Source organism: Muntiacus reevesi, chromosome 8 (genome assembly GCF_963930625.1).
Source record: "Muntiacus reevesi chromosome 8, mMunRee1.1, whole genome shotgun sequence".
NCBI lineage: Eukaryota > Metazoa > Chordata > Mammalia > Artiodactyla > Cervidae > Muntiacus > Muntiacus reevesi.
Window position 1 is genome coordinate 36,103,846 of NC_089256.1, and position 22,608 is coordinate 36,126,453.

At 47.5% G+C, this 22,608-nt stretch overlaps 1 protein-coding gene across 4 annotated transcripts in view; it reads left to right on the forward strand.

Moving 5' to 3' along the window:
• KAT2B (lysine acetyltransferase 2B) overlaps positions 1–22,608 on the forward strand; it is a 95,399-nt gene that overhangs the window by 11,348 nt on the left and 61,443 nt on the right. For all 4 annotated transcript variants that reach the window (XM_065943594.1, XM_065943591.1, XM_065943593.1 and 1 more), the window contains exon 2: positions 16,253–16,379. In XM_065943594.1, the coding sequence (XP_065799666.1) occupies positions 16,253–16,379 (127 nt within the window). The remainder of the gene's footprint in view (positions 1–16,252; positions 16,380–22,608) is intronic.

The following is a 22,608-nucleotide window of genomic DNA, read 5'->3' on the forward strand; positions in this document are numbered from 1 at the left end:
GGCCTCGAGGAGCCTGGTGGGGGGCCTGCTCTGCAGGTGGTGGGGCTGCTAGGCTGACCCTGCAGGGGCCCCGGAGCGGCGCCCACGGGTCTGTGCTGATCATCTGGTCGGTGTGGTGCTGAGACAGCAGGTGGGACCGAGACAGCAGGCGGGACCGAGGCGTCCCTGCCCGTGTTGGAGTCCGCGCCGGCCACTTGGGGGGTCTCTGGCGAAACCCACGGTGGGGACACGCGCGCAGGACGAGGCTCGGGGAGGGTCCGTGGCTCCGGGAACGTCTACGGCTCTGCGCTCCGGGGCCCCTCCGGGTGACGCCGCTGGCTTTGGGCCTAGAGGGCTGACTCAGGTGTGACGAGGGGTCCCGCCCCTCGTAGGCCGGTCACAGCCCTAGAGTCTGTTCTAACAGCGTCTGAGGGTCTCGGGGGTCCTGGGCCTTGGATTCGCCCAGATCGGATGAGTCAGCGTGAAGAGTCAGATCTTGACTTGACTCCAGCCTGGACGCAGGGACGTCTTCCAGGTCCAGGGGTCTCCTCCCAGAGCTTTCCCGTTGGTCTGATGTTGGTGCGTCTCGGAGGGTCTGCAAGGGCGTTGTGTGAATCTTGTCTGTACCCAGTGGTCTTCCCTGGGGTCATTTCCTCAGAGCTGAGTTCTCTTCTCCTCTGTACCCCCTGACCACTCTCCTCAGTCCTCGTTTCGCTGGTTCCACGTGGCTTCCAGACCAGAATGGCACCCTTCCTCAAGGTCTCCCAAGACCTTGTGTTTCCCAGTGCCTCACTGGTTGTCCAGAGAAGACAATGGCAACCCGCTCCAGTACTCTTGCTTGGAAAATCCCATGGATGGAGGAGCCTGAAGTCTATGGGGTCGCTAAGAGTCGGGCACTACTGAGTGACTTCACTTTCACTTTTCACTTTCATGCATTGGAGAAGGAAATGGCAACCCACTCCAGTATTTTTGCTTGCAGAATCCCAGGGACGGAGGAGCCTGGTGGGCTGCCGTCTGTGGGGTCGCACAGAGCCGGACACGACTGAAGCGACTTAGTAGCAGCAGCACTGATTGTTTGTTCTCTCCTTCCAATTCTGTTTCCACTTTGCTGTTTTGGCTGTATCCTGCTGCACCTGGGGTCTTAGTTCCCGAACCGGGGCTCAGACCCTCCCCCTGCAGGGGAAGTGCAGAATCTTAACTGCTGACCACCAGGGGATCCCCAGTTTTCACCTTCAATCAGTCAGTTCAGTCGCTCAGTCGTGTCCGACTCTTTGTGAGCTCATGAATCGCAGCACGCCAGGCCTCCCTGTCCATCACCAACTCCCGGAGTTTACCCAAACTCATGTCCATCGAGTCGGTGATGCCATCCAGCCATCTCATCCTCTGTCATCCCCTTTTCCTCCTGCCCCCAATCCCTCCCAGCATCAGGGTCTTTTCAAATGAGTCAACTCTTCAAATCAGGTGGCCAAAGTATTGGAGTTTCAGCTTTAGCATCAGTCCTTCCAATGAACACCCAGGACTGATCTCCTTTAGGATGGACTGGTTGGATCTCCTTGCAGCCCAAGGGACTCTCAAGAGTCTTCTCCAACACCACAGTTCAAATGCATCAATTCTTCTGCACACAGCTTTCTTTATAATCCAACTGTCACATCCATACGTGACCATGGGAAAAACCATAGCCTTGACTAGACGTACCTTTGTTGGCAAAGTAATGTCTCAGCTTTTTAATATGCTATCTAGGTTGGTCATAACTTTCCTTCCAAGGACACCTTCAGTGCTGGGCAAATTCGAGCTCCTGAGGGAAGACTGTCTCCCCACTCCCACTTCTTTTTACCTGCGCTCAAAGCCCCCAAATCTTAAAGATCCCTGTTTCCAGTCACAGCTTTATGCTGTCTGCGGGCCGTCCACGGGCAGTTGTGGAAGCCAGAGGGATTATCACCCAGTGAGGAAAGAAAAAATTTCGCGTCCCAGAAAGGATGGCTTAGCCGCTTAAATTCACAGCGGGTGTGGAAAGCTCCCGTTAATCAGGGAGAAGAGAGGTTTTAACAGTCACATCCCCAAGGCCACCTTCACATTTTGCTGCTCCAAGTGTGGTCCTCACCTCACTGCTTAGAAATGAGATTCTGGGGCCTCACCCCGGCCCTCCTGATTCTGAATCTGCATTTTAACAAGATTGCTGAGGTAATTTGGGGGCAGATTAAAGTTTGAGAACACCCCACGAGTATCATTCAAACTGCTTCCAAAGCGGTTCAGTTCCAGAGAGAACCTTTATTGATATCACATCTCACAGCAGACTCCGAGTGTTGTTGCTGTTTTAAAATAGGAGGAAAGAAATTTTTTTTCCAAAGAAATACATGATAAAAAAAAAAAGACATGCTCACAGTTAAGAGCAGAATTCAGATGCTCATGATGGTGGCAAATCAAAACTTAGACGCTCCCACCCCAGTCCTCCCAACCCTTGCTCACTCTTTCTTGTCTTGTAATCATTTTCAGAAATTGTCGGTCTCCCTTCTTCCCCTGCCTTCCTGAGACTGCATCTTCCATTTTCTACTGTAGTTTAAGGAGGGGAACGGGAGTCAATGCACAGAAACCCATTGCTGATTCTGATAGAATGAATTTGCAAACAAGCCAGAAAGCTGCAGGGCAGCAGGTCAAAGGTGTCCGTGAGTGAGAGGAATGCCAGCAAGAGGGCTTTATTATTAGCACGTTTTAATTGTTTCAGCCTTTCCACTAATTGTGAAACCAGGGCAGCCTACTTAACGGCTTATTTCTGTCGCTTGTTATTTCTCCTTTGCTGGGGTAGATTCCAACAGGCGTGGTCACCTAGATGCTCTGACTTCTTTTGCTTTTTCCTTGATCAGAAAGGACAGCGGTGGAGACCCCCACACCCGCACCCTGGGGCTGGTGTTTTATTATGATGATGGTTTTTAATGTAGCTTATTAAGCTTCTTCCATTTGTATTTGAGAAAATAAGCTTCAATTTTGGGACACACTGTAGAAGACCCATATTTGAATAGATAGAATTTAATAGCAAATTCTTGCCCTTTTAAACGACAGTTTTACTGAGGTATAATTCGCATGGCATGAATTCCTCTGGCTCTAAGTGTGCAATTCAATCATTTTGGGAAACTGTCTGAGTAGTATAGTCATCACCCAAGTCCAGGTTTCCATTTCCGCAGAAAGGGCCTTGTGTGCACCTCCCGCCCAGACTGCTGTTGCCTCTCTGCTGCTGCTCTCAGGCGTGTCCGACTGTGCGACACCATGGACTGCAGCCCCCGGGCTCCTCTGTCCGTGGGATGCTCCGGGTGCGAATACTGGAGTGGGTTGCCATGCCTCCTCCAGTGGATCTTGCCAACCCAGGGACTGAACTCAGGTCTCCTGAATTGCAGGCAGTTGCTTTACCGATGAGCCACCAGGGAAGCCTAGTCAACTTTCCACCTCTATGCATTTGCCTTTTCTGGACATTTATGTAACTGAAATGTATGATATGTGAGTTTTTGGTGCCTGGCTCCTTGCATCATGTTTTGCAGCTCCTCCTGTGGTAGCTTGCATCATCACGTCACTGTTTTCTGCCCTGTCATATTCCAGTGGGTATGCCACATTTTATGAATTCACCGGTTGATGGACTTTGGGTTCTTTTCACTTTTTGGTTAATATGAATAATGTTACTGAAAATGACTTTTTTTAAAGTTGTGGTAGAATACACATCACATAAAATTTACCATCTTAACCATTTTTAAATTCAGCAGTGTTGAGAAATTCACCCTGTTGTACAACCATCATCATCTCTTTACTGTACTTCATCCTGCAAATGGAAACTCTGTTCTCATTGAACAGCAGCTTCCCATGGCTTCAGTTACTCAATTCCTGGCAACCTCCCCTTGTCTCTAGGATTTGACTACTTTTCACTCTGTGTTCTTTTCATGCACAGTAATTTTACATTTTGATTAAGTCGTGTTGTTGTTGTTGCTGTCTATGCTTTTGGTGTCCTATCCAAGAAATCATGGACAAATCTAATGTCAAGAAGCTTTTCCCTTATGTTTTCTGTTAAGAGTTTCATCTAGGTTTTAGGTCTTTAATCCATTTGAGGTTAGTTTTTCTATATGATGTAAGAGTTCAACAACTTCATTCTTTTGCATGTGAATATTCAGTTTTTCCATTTGTCAAAAAGGTTGCCCTTTTCCCATTGAATGGTCTTGGCCCCCTTGTCGAGAATCATTTGACCACCTATGTGAGGGTTTATTTGGGGGTTTTCTGTTAGTTTAACTTTTTATGAAACTGCTGAGTTGTTTTCCAAAGCAGCTACTCCATATTAACAGGCCCCTTCAACAGTGCCTGAGGACTCGTGTGCCTTCATGACCAGATGTATTACCTGCTCTTTTGATTGCAGTCATTCTCACGGGGGAGAAGTTGTATCCCATTGTTGTTTTCATTCTTAAACTTTGAACATTTTGCTTTTGTCCAGCCTGGAACAGAGAGGTAGCAAATCAGACAGACACACAGGCGCGCACAGCCACAGGGCCTGAACACACTCGGTGCTTCTGCAGGGTAGACCGAACAAACTCAGGGAGGTGTCTTAACGTCTAGAGCTTCTGCCTTCTCTTCTGAGTAGTGGGAGCAGTGAATCCCTTTCTCACACAGGGTGAGGTGGGAATGTGTGTGCAACTGCCTGTTTTAGCCCGTGCTGTAATGTTGGACTCAATTTTACTCCCTAATCCTGTCTGTATGTTTTCGCTGTGGGACATTCCCTGTCACTGGTTTAACTTCTCCGGCAAGCACAACTCTCCGGCATTTTAAGCCTGACAGCGAGCGTTCTGCTGGAGGGCCTGGCGCTTCCACTGTGGCTCCTCTGGGTGCCAACCAGGACTCTTCAGGCCCGGAGCACCCTGCTCCCTGTCTGCCTGCCATCTGGGTCATGGTTACTTGTTTATCCAGTTTTGCTTCCTTCTGTCCTGGCTTCTGCATCCTCTGACCTCTCACCCTGGATCCTGCTGGGGCAGAGACCATTTTTATGCCATGGGCTTGTCAGCAGCACTGAGGCGGCCTTTTCTCTCTTGGCGCTGCTGCTCTGCAGAGACGACTCCTGGGGAATGAGCTCCCCACCCCCCCACGCCCAGTTTGTAGCTGCCACAGTAATTGGCTTGGCAGTCACTCCCTGCAAGGTTGTCCTGCAGCTGATACTCTTGTTGAAGCTGCAAGGCCAACCCCCTTGGGAGTTCCCCTGAGCCAGCAGCCGTCTGGTCTAATTAAGGTGTTTTGAAGGGAGCCCTCTTATCTCAGAGAACAGTGGCAGCCGGAACATCTGGAAGGGAGATAGGGAGGCTAAGGCGGAGGGCAGGTAGCAGCAGCTTGGGGTGCTTGGCAGAAAATGCGCTACTGGCATCAGGGGTGATGCTGAGTGTTTTCTCAGGACTTAGTACATCCTCTCTCGTAAACTGGGCCATAGGTCCTGCACATGTTAAAAATACGATGCAGAAGGTGGGGGGTTTGATCCCTGGTCAGGAAGCTAAGATCCCACATGCCTCATGGCCAAAAAACCAAAACATGAAACAGAAGCAATATTGCAATCAATTCAAAAGACTTTAAAAAAAAGAATGGTCCACAAAAATACGATGCACTTAGGGTTCAGCGTGTCCTGTGATATTTGTACACATGTAGGGTTTCCTGACAGCCACCTGTGTTCTTAAACGTTCTGTTACAGTTGATTGACAGTGTCGTGTTAGCTTCAGGCGTCCAGCAAAGTCAATCAGTTATGCGTGTACACATATCCACTCTGTCTTAGAGTCTTTTCCCATCGTAGGTCATTACAGATGATCGAGTGGAGCTCCCTGTGTTACACAGCAGGTTTTTATCTATTTTATGCCACTTGCATTAATTTTCTTGGAATGCCATAAAAAATGATCACAAACATTGTCAGGAATTTATTCCTTTAATTCAATTTTGGAGGCCAGAGGTCTGAAATCAAGGTGTCAGCAGGGCAGGGCTCTGAAGGATCTGGGATGAATCCTTTCTGGGTCTTCCTAGCATCTGATGGCTCCTGGCAGCCTTGGCCAGGACCAGGGATCGACAGGGTGGGTTGTTAACCCCTGAACCACAGGGGAAGTTCCCTCTTGATTTTATAGGTTCTCCTCTCCAGTCTCTGGCTTTGTCTCCACAGGGCATCTTCCATCTGCGTGAGTGACTTGGTGTCCGGATCTCCCTCTTCTTTCTCTTACAAAAATACCACTTATTGGTTTTAAGGCCCAGTCTAAACTAGGTTAATTTTGTCTCAAGATCCTTAAGTAATCCTGGGTCCAGACAAGGTCCCTTTGTGAGGTTCTGGGTGGTCATAAACTTTGGGGGACAAGTATTCAGTACATAAAAAATTGAAAGAAAACACTTTCATTAGTTTTAATGTTTTACCTAATATTCCAAAATATCATTATAACATGAATCAGTAGAAAAGAATTCCTGAGTAGATAGTTTAGCATCCTTCCCCCACCTTTGACACTGTCTCTGAATTCAGAGCATTTCCGACCGTGCGGCTCACCTCGGCCTTGCCCGGGGCGGACGGGCGGCCTGGAGCCCTGCGCGTGCTGACGCAGCTTTCCCACTTCAGGGTTTCTCTGTGCTCCCTTCTCACCCTTCCTCCACCCTTCTCTTAGTTTTCATGGAATTTTTCTGTTTATTTGGGAGAAGTCTCAGTCCTTCTGAACAAAGGAAACAAAAACCTACTTTGTAAAAGCTACTGGGTTCCCAAGACTCAGTGGAGGAAGCAGGGTTAGCCACTTTTGAAAGAAAAGTCCTTTATTCAGCTACTTTCTAAATCATCGGAGTTTCTTGTTGTGCAATTTATCAAGTTCTTCTGTCACAAGTGGCTTCAATGTGGGGGATGTAGTCGTCTTTTACTGAGTAAGGGGAATGCAAGGGTCTTGGGAGGACTCTCCCTGATGTGAGGTTCATGACCTACCCACTTCTCAGGCCCCCAAGAACACAGCAGTCTTCTGTCATATTAAGACAAGAAGAGGCATCGACTTTAACTTCTGGACTCTAAGTCTGTTGCAATCATGAGGTTAAGATTTTTATCTCTGAAAATCCGTATCCTTTTCTCCAAGAACTGGAAGCTTGTTCCTGTCTTGGCTTGAACCTTAGTGAGGGGAGGGGGCTTATAAGCAGTGCCACAGGGACAAGGGTGTTGGATCCTGGAATTCTTACATGTGGTTTATGATAAGGCTGTGGTTTCCACCCTCCCTGTGTGTACTGAGCCTCTGTTACTGTTGTTGGAACCTCTCTGGAATTATGTTTTTTCCTTCAGAGGAATCAATGTTAAAGAAAATTAGCAATCAACCCATGAATATGAACTCCAGAGAAGAATATAGAATACAAAGGGAATGTCCCTTCTCCTCCCAACTTTCACCCCCCCACACACACACTAGAAAGTGTGTCTCTTTCTAGTTCCTCTGTATATCTGCATTCCTACATTTGAAATTGCTTATGCATTTAACAAACATATATCAAATTATGGTCCGTATTATTTGGTGAGTTTGTCTTTGCTACCATTCACTAGGACCTAGACAGGTTCCTTGTCAGAACAAATATTTAGCCTTATTTTTTTTAATCCATTAAAAAATTGAACTCTAGTTGATAAATTATATTGTTTTAGGTGTGAGCAAAGTGAATCAGTTACATATATATATATATCTTCACACATTTGGAAGATCCTTTCCCCATACAGTCATTAGAGGGTGTTGAGTAGAGATCCCTGTGCTATGCAGTAGGTGCTCATTAGTTACTGTTTTATATGTAGCGTGTGTGGATGTCAATCCCAAGCTCCTAGTTTATCCGTCTCTCCTCCCTTCCCCCGCTGGTGAAGGTAAGTTTGTTGTCTACATATGTAACTCTATTTCTCTTTTGTAAATAAGTTCATTCGTACCTTTTTTTTTAGATTCCACATATAAGTGATATATTTATCCTTCTGTCTCTGACTTACTTCACTCAGTATGACAGTCTCTAGGTCTATCTATGTTGTTGTAAATGGTATTATTTCTTTCTTTTTTATGGCTGAGTAATATTCCATCGTGTATGCTTGTTTTTGTTCTGTCACTCAGTCGTGTTCAACTCTTTGCGGCCCCATGGACTGCAGCACGCCAGGCCTCCCTGTCCTTCACCATCTCCCAGAGTTTACTTAAGCTCATGTCCATTGAGTCAGTGATGCCATCCAACTGTCTCATCCTCTGTCTTCCCCTTCTCTTCCTGCCCTCAATCCTTCCCAGCATCAGGGTCTTTTCCAGTGAGTCGGCTCTTAGCATCAGGTGGCCAAAGTATTGGAGCTCCAGCTCCAGCTTTGGCCCTTCCAGTTTTTATTGTGCACATGTACCATATCTTTTTTATCCATTCCTCTGTTCATGGACATTTAAATTGCTTCCATGTCTTGGCTATTGTAAATCGTGTTGCAATGAATGTTGGGATGCATATATCTTTTTTGTTGTTTAATATTGAGCGAGCAAGTGACTTCAAGTTAGGAATAACTTTTTTTTTTTAATTAGAGGATAATTGCTTTACAATGTTGTGTTAGTTTGCACGTATCTTTTAAATTAGTTTTCTCCAGATTCATGCCCAGCAGTGGGATTGCTGGATCATGTATGTGAGGAGTGACACTTTTCGGTTGTAAGCTGACCAATCTTTTGTTCACTAAGTTCTGTGATTCCACAGTGATCGGGACCAGTATCTTCAAGCTACTTTCGTTGGTTGCATCCTCTTTAGGTCCTTGCTTTAAAGTGTTAACTGTCATAGTTGGTCATGATTTACAGAGCTCTGGTCTCAGCTAATCTTTCACCTAACAGGGCTCTCCTACCATGTTACCAGCGTCTTCATTACCACTTCCATCCATTCAGCGCCTACCCACCTTCATTCCTTAGTGCCTCTAACAGTCTTGTGGGATGAATATTTTGTGCTCCTTTCATAGATTAGGAAGGTTAAGGGATTTACCCCAGGTTCATACAGTTCGCAGATGCTGAAGCTAAGATTTGAAATTGCCTTTGCATCACTCCAGGCCCACCCTCCTGAACAGAGCTTTGATACTGTGTGCTGTCCCCTGCCGCCTATCTGCCAACCTCAGCCCAGAATGAAACGCTTTGCTGGCAAACACATTCTTGTCCCGTCGCTGCTGTCGGCTGGTCAGGGGCTGCGGGGGAAGCGGTGGAGTCCTCACGGACGCGCTCTGCCTTCCCCAGGTTCCTGCCAGCCTCTGCTGCGGAGAGCAGTCCTGCCTTCCCCCGCCCTCCCCACCGTCTCCACCCCTGCCTTCTGCATACCTCTAGGCTTGGAGGAAGCAAATCCTGAAGGAAGATCCCGGTCCTGGGACTTTGCTGCGCGAAGATCCACTCTCCTTCTACCGGGTTGTCTGGGAGAATTTAATCACTTGCTTAGAAAAGACGGATGCCTGCCTCCCTCTGGTGCTGCCCGCGCTCCCAGACTCCGCTTTACTTTTTTGAGGAAGTTCTCCAGTGACTCCAGGGCCTCCAAAGCCGAGCGCCACTGGGCTGCGTCTTCATCTCCCGTGAAGAGAGGGTTCTGGTGTCTCAGCATCCAGGCTTGTGATGTGAGGGACACGCAGAGGGTGCTCAAGGTTTGAAAAGTGAGTACACGGGGCGTGAGGAGCAGGAAAGGCTCGGGGCTTGTTTCCTTTCCCCTCTCCTCCCTGTGCACGTCACCCCCCGGCCTCGAAACGCAGGGAGCCCTCCCGTAGCCATCTCGCGAGCTGTGCCGTCTGCGTGCCGTCTGCGTGCCGTGGGAAGAGCTGCGGGGAGGCCGCACCTCAGGCACGGCCACGGGCTTTCTTACCTGTGGGCTCAGACTTTTGCCGCAGGAGGTTCTGTCTTGTCCGGGTAATGGCTGTCCTCGTAGCCGTGGAGCGAACAGGGTTGATCAGGCCTGCTGGCCAGCCTCCCCACGTCCCTGTAACGAGGAACCTCATGCCTACCTAGGTCAGAGTCTCTCTGAGCGTTTGGAGTGACAGATGCGGCCTTCAGTGGGTTTAATTGTGGTCCACACGGAGCTCTTGCCACAGGTACTTCCTTCCTGGGGCCAGCCTGCCCATGAAGCAGATGGCGTCTGTGGTTGCTTCCGTGACCAGATGCAAAATCCATCATGTCTGTCAAAAGCTGCAGAGGTCACGGAGGCAGACTGAGGATAGACTGAACTCCGGTTATTATCCACTTGACCCCACACCCAACATAAGCCCTTGTCCTTGCTAAGTCACGAAACCCTTGACTAGGCAGCTTGGCACCTTTAGGACAGTTCAGGGAGCATCCTGCGGTCTCTTGGTGGGCCTTCCTTTCTATCCAGATATCAGCGATTTATAAGTGCTGGGTCGTATTTGTAGTTAATGTGCTTCCCTGTGTGATAGGAGCATCATTATCCTGGACTGGAAGTTAGAAGCAGAAGGAAGTAAGACGATTTACTGATACAGATTAATGACAGGAAAGTGGGTGGATTCTCTCCCCCCCACCCCCATGATTGCTGTTTAAGGGAAAAAAAGAGAGTGGGGATGGTTGACCCTAATGACTAAAGGAAAGAGTGAAAGAGAAAGAAAATGTTTGCAGACACCCTGCCTCAAGCTCTTGTGTTCTGTCTCCATTCCTGTTTGAAGCCCGGAGGATCCTCCTTGAGAGGAGGGGAAGACAGGTAACTGGGCTGACATGTTACCGTTCTCAGGAGGCCTTCTCTGTGGGGTCCCCACTGCAGTGCTCCCCTTTCTGCCCTGAGCTCCGCCCGCCCTGGCTGCTGCGCTCTGTTGAGCAAACCAGGCCCACCCTTGCCTTTGCACAGGTTGCTCCCTCTGCCTGGGCTGTTCTTCTGCCAGCGACCTTCATTGTCAAACCTTTGCTTGAATGTCCCCGTCTCTCTAAAGGTGTCCCGGTTAAAACTGCGTTTGGCTTCTCTGTTCCCAGACCTTCCTGACCCGCTGTCAGTCTTTCTCTCCCAGCACCACCCTCTCTGACAGCCTGTGCGCTGTGCTCACCTGCTCTGCCTGTCTGCCGCCCCCAGCGCCCCCCACGACCGCTCTCCCCCGGACCAGCAGGGTCTCCTTGGCTCCTTCCATACCCAGCAAACGTAGCCGGCAGGGAGTAGACTTTTGGCGCCTATCGTGAGTCCTTGACTTAGGATGTAGTTCTCCAGACTCCCTGTTTCTGGCCACCACTGTTTTCTCCTTTTAGGTTTGGCACGCTCTCCTTCATTGGCTGCTTTTGCCATCACTTGTTTTTCTTTAGCCAAAGGCCTTTTTTGGAAAGGTCAGCTGAATCAGACCAACTGCTCAGAACAGCTAAAGGTGGGTACAGATGGCCTACCACGAGGATAAGAGGGGTGGGTGTAGGGGGTGGTCTGCCCCAGCCCTCGAGATTGTGGGGTGCTTTCTGGGGTGCAGACTCTCATGAGCATCACCTCAGGAACATGGCCTTGGAGACTTTGTCTTTCAGAGGCAGATGACTTGCCTCAGAGAATTTCAGGGCCCAGTTTAGCTTAGTATCAGAGACTGTGGGTAGCAGTAGGCCCTGCCTGGTGCCTGGCCAGACCAAAGAGGGTCCCTGGAGCTAGGCACTGGGGGCTGCTCTGTTGGGGTCGCTGGTGGAAGGTCCTTCCTCCCCATCCTCACTGTGAGGAGCAGTAAGGTGGGGATTGCCAGGTTCCACGTGCTCACGGGGAAGGGCTTACCATCAAAAGCAGGTTTTTCTTCTTGCATCTTGACCCTCCCTGCCTTGCCAGTTATTTATTCTTTCTTTTCTTAATCTCCTTTACATGGATACACTTCAGGAACTATTCCTATCTTGGGAGAATTTCCCGTGTGAGGTCAAGGCAGCAGTCGTTCTGAAATTTTCAGACTTCTGTTAACTTCAGCCATCTGGTACATCAGGGGCTGGGGGGGCTGGGAGATCCAAACCAGGGAGAAATGACATCTGAGGGGACAAAAGATCTAACACAAAGCCCAAGCATAAAAATATTGCAGTTTATTTAAAGGCCAGTAGTGTCCAGGATTTGATTTAGGTCATACCTGAATGGTCTAGTGGTTTTCCCCACTTTCTTCAATTTCAGTCTGAATTTGGCAATAAGGAGTTCATGATCTGAGTCACAGTCAGCTCCTGGTCTTGTTTTTGCTGACTGTATAGAGCTTCTTCATCTTTGGCTGAAAAGAGTATAATCAATCTGATTTCGGTGTTAACCATCTGGTGATGTCCATGTGTAGAGTCTTCTCTTGTGTTGTTGGAAGAGGGTGTTTGCTATGACCAGTGTGTTCTCTTGGCAAAACTCTATTAGCCTTTGCCCTGCTTCATTCCGTACTCCAAGGCTAAATTTGCCTGTTACTCCAGGTGTTTCTTGACTTCCTACTTTTGCATTCCAGTCCCCTATAATGAAAAGGACATCTTTTTTGGGTGTTAGTTCTAAAAGGTCTTGTAGGTCTTCATAGAGCCGTTCAACTTCAGCTTCTTCAGCATTACTGGTTGGGGCATAGGCTTGGATTACCGTGATATTGAATGGTTTGCCTTGGAAATGAACAGAGATCATTCTGTCGTTTTTGAGATTGTATCTAAGTACTGCATTTCGGACTCTTTTTTTGACTATGACGGCTACTCCATTTCTTCTAAGGGATTCCTGCCCACAGTAGTAGATATAATGGTCATCTGAGTTAAATTCACCCATTCCAGTTCATTTTAGTTCGCTGATTCCTAGAATGTCGACATAAGAATGTCGACTCTTACCATCTTCTGTTTGACCACTTCCAATTTGCCTTGATTCATGGACCTAACATTCCAGGTTCCTATGCAATATTGCTCTTTACAGCATCGGACCTTGCTTCTATCCCCAGTCACATCCATAACTGGGTATTGTTTTTGCCTTGGCTCCATCTCTTCATTCTTTCTGGAGTTATTTCTCCATTGATCCATTAGCATATTGGGCACCTACTGACCGGGGAGTTCCTCTTTCAGAGTCCTATCATTTTGCCTTCTCATACTGTTCACGGGGTTCTCAAGGCAAGAATACTGAAGTGGTTTGCCATTCCCTTCTCCAGTGGACCACATTCTGTCAGAACTCTCCACCATGACCCAACTGTCTTGGGTGGCCCCACATGGCATGGCTTAGTTTCATTGAGTTAGACAGGACTGTGGTGCTGTGATCAGATTGGCTAGTTTTATGTGATTATGGTTTTAGTGTGTCTGCCCTCTGATGCCCTCTGGCAACACCTACCGTCTTACTTGGGTTTTTCTTACCTTGGACGTGGGGTATCTCTTCACGGCTGCTCCAGCAAAGCGTAGCCGCTGCTCCTTACCTTGGCGGAGGGGTATCTTCTCATGGACTAGATCTGATAGACAGAGAGCCTGATTAACTATGGACGGAGGTTCGTGACATTGTACAGGAGACAGGGATCAAGACCATCCCCATGGAAAAGAAATGCAAAAAGGCAAAATGGTTGTCTGAGGCGGCCTTACAAATAGCTGTGAGAAGAAGAGAAGTGAAAAGCAAAGGAGAAAAGGAAAGATATTCCCATTTGGATGCAGAGTTCCAAAGAATAGCCAGGAGAGATAAGAAAGCCTTCCTCAGCGATCAATGCAAAGAAATAGAGGAAAGCAGCAGAATGGAAAGAGTAGAGATCTCTTCAAGAAAATTAGAGAAATCAAGGGAACATTTCAGGCAAAGATGGGTTCGATAAAGGACAGAAATGATATGGACCTAACAGAAGCAGAAGGTATTAAGAAGAGGTGGCAAGAATACACAGAAGAATTGGAGAAAAAAGATCTTCATGACCCAGATAATCACAATGGTGTGATCACTCATCTAGAGCCAGACATCCTGAAATGTGAAGTCAAGTGGGCCTTAGAAAGCATCACTACGAACAAAGCTAGTGGATGTGATGGAATTCCAGTTGATCTAATTCAAATCCTGAAAGATGATCCTGTGAAAGTGCTGCACTCAATATGCCAGCAAATTTGGAGAATTCAGCAGTGGCCACAGGACTGGAAAAGGTCAGTTTTCATTCCAATCCCAAAGAAAGGCAATCCCAAAGAATGCTCAAAGTACCGCACAATTGCACTCATCTCTCACACTAGTAAAGTAATGCTCAAAATTCTCCAAGCCGGGCTTCAGCAATATGTGAACCGAGAACTTCCAGATGTTCTAGCTGGTTTTAGAAAAGGCAGAGGAACCAGAGATCAAATTGCCAATATCCACTGGATCATCGAAAAAGCAAGAGAGTTCGAGAAAAACATCTATTTCTGCTTTATTGACTACGCCAAAGCCTTCGATTGTGTGGATCACAATAAACTGTGGAAAATTCTGAAAGAGATGGGCATACCAGACCACCTGACCTGCCTCTTGAGAAACCTATATGCAGGTCAGGAAGCAACAGTTAGAACTGGACATGGAACAAGACTGGTTCCAAATAGGAAAAGGAGTACGTCAAAGCTGTATATTGTCACCCTGGTTATTTAACTTATATGCAGAGTACATCATGAGAAATGCTGGGCTGGAGGAAGCACAAGCTGGAATGAAGATTTCTGGGAGAAATATCAGTAACCTCAGATATGCAGATGATACCACCCTTACGACAGAAAGTGAAGAGGAACTAAAAAGCCTCTTGATGAAAGTGAAAGAGGAGAGTGAAAAATTTGGCTTAAAGCTCAACATTCAGAAAACTAAGATCATGGCATCCAGTCCCATCACTTCATGGCAAATAGATGGGGAAACAGTGGAAACAGTGTCAGACTTTAGTTTTTTGGGCTCCAAAATCACTGCAGATGGTGACTGCAGCCATGAAATTAAAAGACGCTTGCTCCTTGGAAGGAAAGTTATGACCAACCTAGATAGCATATTAAAAAGCAGAGACATTACTTTGCCAACAAAAGTCCATCTAGTCAAAGCTATGGTTTTTCCAGTGGTCATGTATGAATGTGAGAGTTGGACTGTGAAGAAAGCTCAGCGCTGAAAAGTTGATGCTTTTGAACTGTGGTGTTGGAGAAGACTCTTGAGAGTCCCTTGGACTGCAAGAAGATCCAACCAGTCCATCCTAAAGGAGGTCAGTCCTGGGTGTTCACTGGAAGGAATGATGATGAAGCTGAAACTCCAATACTTTGGCCACCTGATTTGAAGAGTTGACTCATTTGAAAAGACCCTGATGCTGGGAGGGACTGGGGGCAGGAGGAGAAGGGGACAACAGAGCATGAGATGGCTGAATGGCATCACCGACTCGATGGACATGAGTTTGAGTAAACTCCGGGAGTTGGTGATGCACAGGGAGGCCTGGCGTTCTGCGATTCATGGAGTCGCAGAGTGGGACACGACTGAGCTACTGAACTGAACTGATGTGGTGAAGGATAGAGTCAGTGAAGGGAGTAAAGGTTGGAATCATTCAGTGCAAGCTTTCCACGTTTCCCTCCACACCTTATGACCCGTGAAGACCCAGAGTGGTACTCGGTAGAATAATTGGGAATAATCGATACCTTTCCACTCTTGTCCTCTGCTTTATAACCCCAGGTCATAACAGAAGCACTTGAGCATGTTTGCTGTTTTCTAAGAAGGTGGGGAAATGTGAAGATTAAGTGGGGAAAGTTAAGAAAGATGCTGTCAAGCGTTACCAAAAAGTGCTCTGGTGTGGGAAACCTGGGATATTTCTTGGAGGGAGAACTCGTGGCCTCCACGAAGAACCATCTCCACTTGTATGGCTGGGAGCCTATGAGGGACTGGGAGGAGCCCGCGAGTGTGTGGGAGGAGCCGGCAGGGGTCTGCGGGGGTGGGGGGGGGAGTGGGAGGAGCCGGGGAGGGAGTGGGAGGAGCCGTAGGGGGAGTGGGAGGGGCAGGCGGGGGAGTGGGAGGGGCCGGCGAGGGCGTCCTCTGGTGGCCCCGGGGTTGCTGACCCAGTCAGTGCCATGGGCCCTGGAACCGCACGTGTTGCAGGGGCCTCAGGAATCTGGCTTTTCCTTTCGGAAAGCTTGATGGATGGACCCCGTGGATGCTCCCTGGGGCTGTGGTACCAGAGCGGAGGGCACAGTCTCCTCTTTGTGAGGCAGGATCAGCAGAAAAGAAACAGAAACCGTAAAAGCAACGACAAAAACAACATGCCTGAGTCACACACCCCCTTTGCCTCTTTTCTGCTTTTGTTTCCTGCTAATACAGAGAACATTATTAAGTCAGGAGTGGGGAGGTTGCAATCCTGTGACTGGTGTGTGTTACTTATGCATAAAACATTCAGTTCCTTGGTGTCTAGTATATAATTTTGTTTCTCTCTTTATTCGCTTTTTAGGCAGAGGAATCTTGTAAATGCAATGGCTGGAAAAACCCCAATCCTTCGCCCACTCCCCCCAGAGCCGACCTGCAGCAGATCATCGTCAGCCTGACGGAGTCCTGCCGGAGCTGCAGCCACGCCCTCGGTGAGTCCCGCTCCTCGGGGGACCAGCTGTGTCCCCTGAGACTGCCCTGCTGGCCTCGGCGGGTTAGCCAGGCTTGTACACCTCGCCACTGAGGAGGCCACAAGCACGATCCCTTAACCTCCTGGTGCTGCTGGGAGACTTCACGTGGGAGGAGAATCCTGCCCTGTCTGCACTCATTCTTTTTTTTCTTGAATTTATCAGCTGTGCCGGGTCTTCGCTGCGGTTCAGGCTTTTCTCGAGCTGTGGCGAGCTGAGCCTGCTCACTAACCGCAGTGTGAGGGCTTCGCATCTGGCGGCTCGTCTGTACGGGGCTTCAGCTGTTGGGCTCAGGAGTTGTGACACTCGGGCTTAGTTCATCTGGCGCATCGGATCTTCTGGGATCAGGGGTCGGACCGTGTGCCCTGCGGGCGGATTCTTCGCATTCTCCACAGCCGCTCTCATCCCTCTCTGTCTCTGCTCACTTTCCCCCAAGAGCTGGGCTGACCGCTGACTGGGAGCAGGCATGAGGATTGCCAAATAGGAGGAAACTTGGCCCCTGAACTAGAATAGAATAATATTAAATTATTATAATATTTAATATAAATATATTAAATTATATAATATTAATATTAAATATATATAATATATTAAATATATAATATATAATATTAAATTAGAATAATAGGTAGCATGTCCTGATCCACTTTGATTTTTAATTTTTTATTCTCTTCCGAGTCCCTGAACTTTCTGGGAGTGCTTCATTTTATCTTCATATTCTTTAGTTTCCTGGGTCTGCTATCTCTTTTCTTCCTTGGAATTGTGTTTGGTAAATATTTACTTGTCTTTTCCCTTTCATCATTCTCATCTGTCCCTGCAAGATAATCACTGTCAGCCTAGCCAGCCTCTGCCTGAGTTAGTTACCAGGACTGTGCTAATATATTCTATGTCCTGATACTAGTTTTAGGACAAACATTTTCTTTTTAAATTATATTCTTTCTGAGTGGATAAAAGTTACTGAGTAACTAGTTTTCCCTAGATATTCAAATTCACAAGGGATCTTGGACTGTTGTTCATACTTTTCTGCCTTCAGTCATCCGGTCTCCCAGAGAACGGCTCAGTGTGGAGTTTGTGTCACACAGGTGCAGCCCCAGCCACACATCCTAATGTATTTTGTCTTTCCCACCTGCCCCCTTGTGAGGGGTGGGTGCTTTCAGCCATTATCTTTCTCTCAAGCTTCCTGCTTATCTCAGATGGAGCCTCAGCCTTCGTTAGCTAGCAGTTAGGTCTAGTTTGAAGTGTGATTTTGTATTCAGCTAGAGAGGGTTCAGTCTGTATAGAACAAAGTAGGAAAGAGTGCGATCTCCTCAGGAAGTTACCACACCGGAGTGACCTGAGAACAGGAACTGGAGAACCTCAGTCTCATGGTGGAAATAAACGCACTGGCAGTCATATAGTGTCTCTTCTGGCTTTTGAAGCACCCAGTGCAAAGAAAAGAGGCCAAGAGTCACAGGAACGTCTTTGCTTGTAACTCACCTTTTCCACAGTCATCCCTGGGCGAAGCCCTTTAGAATTGCCTCGGGGAATGTGACGCAATAGATCTCCTCAAACACTGGACTTGAACTGTACTTGGTATTGATTGGGAAATCCTATTATCCTTCACCAATTAACATTTAAAAACAGAATTTTCTTTCTGATTTAGCTGCGCAGATTGTCTCCTTTCCGAGCACAGGGGAATGCCCACAGCCTTTCTCAGAGAAAAGCTGACGCTGTTCCTTTTGCATTTAACAGCCTGTGAGGACAGTGCCCTGCTGTACTACGCGTACTGAGAATGGGAAAGGGCGTGCATCCTTTGACCTGACAAACCCAGGCCGGAAAGTTAACCCAACTGTAAATCGGATGCGCCTTCAGATTAAAAGGGCAGCTATTAGAGCCATATTCATGATACTGAAAAACTAAAACAACCTAAATATCCCAGTGGAAGAGGTTCTTGGTTGAATTATGAAATTCATTGTGGCTGTTAACAAAAGGTGTATTTTCCAACATGCAAAGACATTCTTAACATATTATTAATGAAAAAAGCAGGCCAGAAAGCAGCTTAATTGAAGGTTTTATGATTTTGGACAAAATGGCAAGATCCACAGTCGAAGTTCAATCCCAGCTCAACAACAGTAGTGGTAAGCTGGGACATACTATTTAATCTGCCTGAATCTCCAGGTTTTCAGTTCTGAAATGGAGTCAGTGGTAGTATTTACCTCATGGGAGTGCTTGAGGAGTAAATGAATTAACGCCAATCAAAATTTTAGCACAGTACCTGGTGGAAAATTCGTTATTACTCTTATCGGAGTTCTTTACTTCAAACAATGGATGGGAACTCTATCCAGCTTAAATGAGAAAACCGTGTTTGTAAGAAGGGTACTGGTTGTTTTCACAAGCTGGAGTCAGTCAGGTCCTGGGATCCCAGCTGTAGGAATTCAAGGTCCTCTGTCCAGGACCCTGGATGATTCAGGTCTACTAGCCAGAGAAGACTCTTGAGAGTCCCTTGGACTGCAGGGAGGTCACACCGGTCAAGTCTAAAGGAAATCAGCTCTAAATATTCACTGGGAGGACTGATGCTGATGCTTCAGTGGTTTGGCCACCCTATGCAAATAGCCAACTCATCGGGAAAGACCCTGATGCTGGGAAAGACTGAAGGCCAAAGGAGAGGGCCAGCAGAGGATGAGATGGTTGAATGGCATCACCGACTTGATGGACAGGAATCTGAGCGAACTCCGGGAGGTAGTGAAGGACAGGAGCTGGGTGTGCTGCAGTCGCTGGGGTCGCAGAGAGTGGGACTGAACAGCAGCCACTGCCCTGCCCTGATTGGGGATTTAAGTCTTCAGAGGAGGGACTGTGTCACACCATCTCTGTCACTTGCCTAGCCCAGAGTTTGACCCTCCCGCTGAGAACCACCTGGAAGGCGGCCCTTCCCGAGGCAGGCCCGCTCCTGGAGAGCAGCCCCGCTCGTCACCTCACTTCATCAGGCTGGAGGCCATGATACACGTTTCAATAAACGGACCAGGATGGTCTGGAGGGTATATGTTGAGATGCTGCTGTCAGTGATTTTCTCAGGACGCTGGGGTTGTAGGCATTTTAAAAATATTTTCCCTCTTTCCTTCCTTCTGCTCTCCATTCGGTCGCTTCCTTAAAATTGAAACGTCTGCATATTTTCAAGTGCTCTTGGAATTATCACCAGGATGCTGGAGTTTATTTGTCCTGGTGTCAGGGCTCTGACACTAGGAAACTTCCTCTTTTAGAAGGAAGACTATGCCCTCCCTCCCTCTTCCCTCCTTTAAAAAAAAAATCAAAACTTTTTATTGTGGAAACTTTCATGTTACAGAAAGGAAGGAAGAATCATTTAATATAATAAATAGCCTTGTATCCATCACCCAGCTCTAACAGTGATTAACATATGACAGTTTCCCTCTCCCTCCTATTTTGGGCCAGAGTATTTTCTTTTAAGCAAGACATCTTTTCTTATTCCTGCAGATGGCTTCTTTTTCTTTATGATTTCTTTGCTTTGGCGGTGCTGGGTCTTCGTCGCTGTGTACGAGCTCTCTAGTTGTGCTGAGCGGGGCTGCCCTGCAGAGCGTGGGCTTGCCATTGTGGAGCCGGTCCTGATGCAGAGCACGGCTCTAGGCTCATGGGCTGCGGTAGTTGCTGCAGCATGTAGGATCTTCCCGGGCCAGGGATTGAACCCGTGTCCCCTGCATTGGCAGGCGGGTTTTTGTCCAGTGTACCCCCAGGGAAGTCCCTGATTAGTTCATAAATATTACCAACAGTGAGGAGGGTCAGGGTGTAGGAAATTCTGTCCAGTGTCATGTGAGCTTGAATTCTCAAAAACCCTTCCCTCTGTGTGCACCATGCTATTTTCACAGTTATTGTTCTGAGCCTGGGGAGTTTGGACCCTACAATACCTGTGATGTTCTCAGACTTGTCAAAACAAAGCATCCAGGCTTACCGATTGAGATAGGGTCTGCTCTGTTGATTTGCTGCTGGGTGTCCTTTGGTTCAGCCAGACACGGTCTTTTGACAGTGAGCTCTGGTTTCACACGGTCTTGACAGTGACTTGCATCCCGGGTGTCCTTGGCCTGCCTTAATTTGATACTCTCTGTGTCAAATCGCAGGGCTGACGGTCTGATTAAATAGAACAAATGTTTGGTCGGGAGTTAGAAGCAACTCTAGGCCTGGCTCGCAGTTTACCCGTCCCCTAACCGCTTTGCTCTTTAGAATCTTCACCACAGAATGAAACTGTTTCAGTCTTTGCTAATATTATAGCCACTTGCTACATTTGGCTAATGAACACTTGAATTGTAGCTGCTCCAAATTGAGATGAACTGTAGGTGTGAAATCCAGGCCAAATGTTGAAGGTTTTATATGAAAAAAGTAAGATATCTCATTAATTTTGATTACATGCTGAGATGATATTTTGGATATATTGGGTTAATAAAATAAATCAATATTCTTCAAATTAATCTCACCTGTTTCTTTTTTCTTTAATATTGCTACTGGAAAACTTAAAATCATGTGTGCCTAGCATTATATTTCTATTAGATAGCGTAGGCCTAGAACATTCTTCTCCATTCTCTGAAATTATTTGATATTTGGGATTATAATTACATCCAAAGTTTGACAAAGGGTCCTAGCAGAGCTTTTCAGTTGGCCCAAACCCATCTCCTTACTTTAGTATTAAGCAGACTTTCTTATTTTGGGACTGCTTGTTTAAATGGCAGCCTCCTTCTTATGACCAGGACAGGAGGAGATACCCATTGTGATCACAACAAAACTGGGACTTTTGTTGTCATTTTGGCGTCCATTGTTCTGAACTGTGGAGAGACATACTGCTTATTAAATTTGAGTAGTGATAATGTTTTGCAGTTTTATGGAGATTTCTTATTGTTGTGATTTTTTAAATTTATTTGTCTTTGGCTGAGCTGAGTCTTCCTCGCTGTGTGGGCCTTTCTCCAGTTCCCGGGCGGGGGCTCCTCTCCAGCTGTGACGTGTGGGCCTTGCACCGGGGTGGTGTCTCCTGTTTCTGAGCGCCGTCTCCAGAGCAGGGCTCAGTAGTTGCGGCTCCTGAGTTCAGTCCCCTGTATCATGTGGGGTCCTCCCAGACCAGGGGCTGAAGCCCTGCCTCCTGTGCGGGCCTCTGGACCATGGAGCTGTCAGGGAAGCCCCTGATTGGTTTTTAATGTCATTAAATTTTCCTGATACACACATGTATTTAAGCATCAAGAAAGTGGAAATTGGTATTTATTCGACCTGGGTTCAACCCCTGGGAAGATCCCCTGGAGAAGGGAAAGGCTGCCCACTCCAGTATTCTGGCCTGGAGAATTCCATGGACTGTGTAGTCCATGGGGTTGCAAAGAGTTGGACACAGCTGAGCGACTTTCACTTTCACCTATGGTTATCTCTGCTTACCTGCTTATTTACGGTAGAAACTTTCCAAGCAAAGTAAAGACCAGCATTAACAATTAGACCAGACTTGTTTCTTGAGCAGTATGAAGCGTCTCACCACGTATCTTATCAACAGTGTTTTATTTCTCATGGACTGTTGAAGCTGAATCTGGCCTTTGTACCCCAACATCAAATTAAATCTTGGAAACTTTTTGAGATTTGGAGATTTTGGAATTTTTTGGAGAGTTTTGGGTGAAGCAGCAGAGAATAGGTTTATTGGTTTGCCAGGCAAAAGGGGACACAGCAGGCTAATGCCCTAAAAACTGTGTGTTTCCACCTGGCAGGTAGCGGGAAGTTTTACAGTAATGGTTCAGAGGAGGCCATCAGCTGGAGGACCTTCTTCTGATTGGTTGGTGGTGAGGTAATTGGGAGTCAGCATCAAAAACCTGGTTCCAGCTGCTCTGGGGTCTGCGTGCTTACGGGCAGCAAACAGCTAACTTCTCCCACGTGGTGGGGGTTTCATAGCTGCAAGCCGCTCAGAGTCACTGCTGTGTACCCCGTGAGGGGTCCCGGTACCCTTGCCTCAAGGCCGCCTTGTTTCTGACAGCTCCTCCCTTGTCTCATGTCCCCTCCCTTCCCTGACTAGCAGCTGTTTGGACCTGCTGTTTGGAATTTCTGGAAGGTCATAGAATGAATGAAACCTGTTTCCTGAAAGTGGGAGATGGGGACACGGGAAGGCTCTCCTGCCCGGGAGCCTCACAGGGCCCTGCCTGGAATCACAGGGGACCGAGCCCTCCTCTGTGTTCCTACCACATCG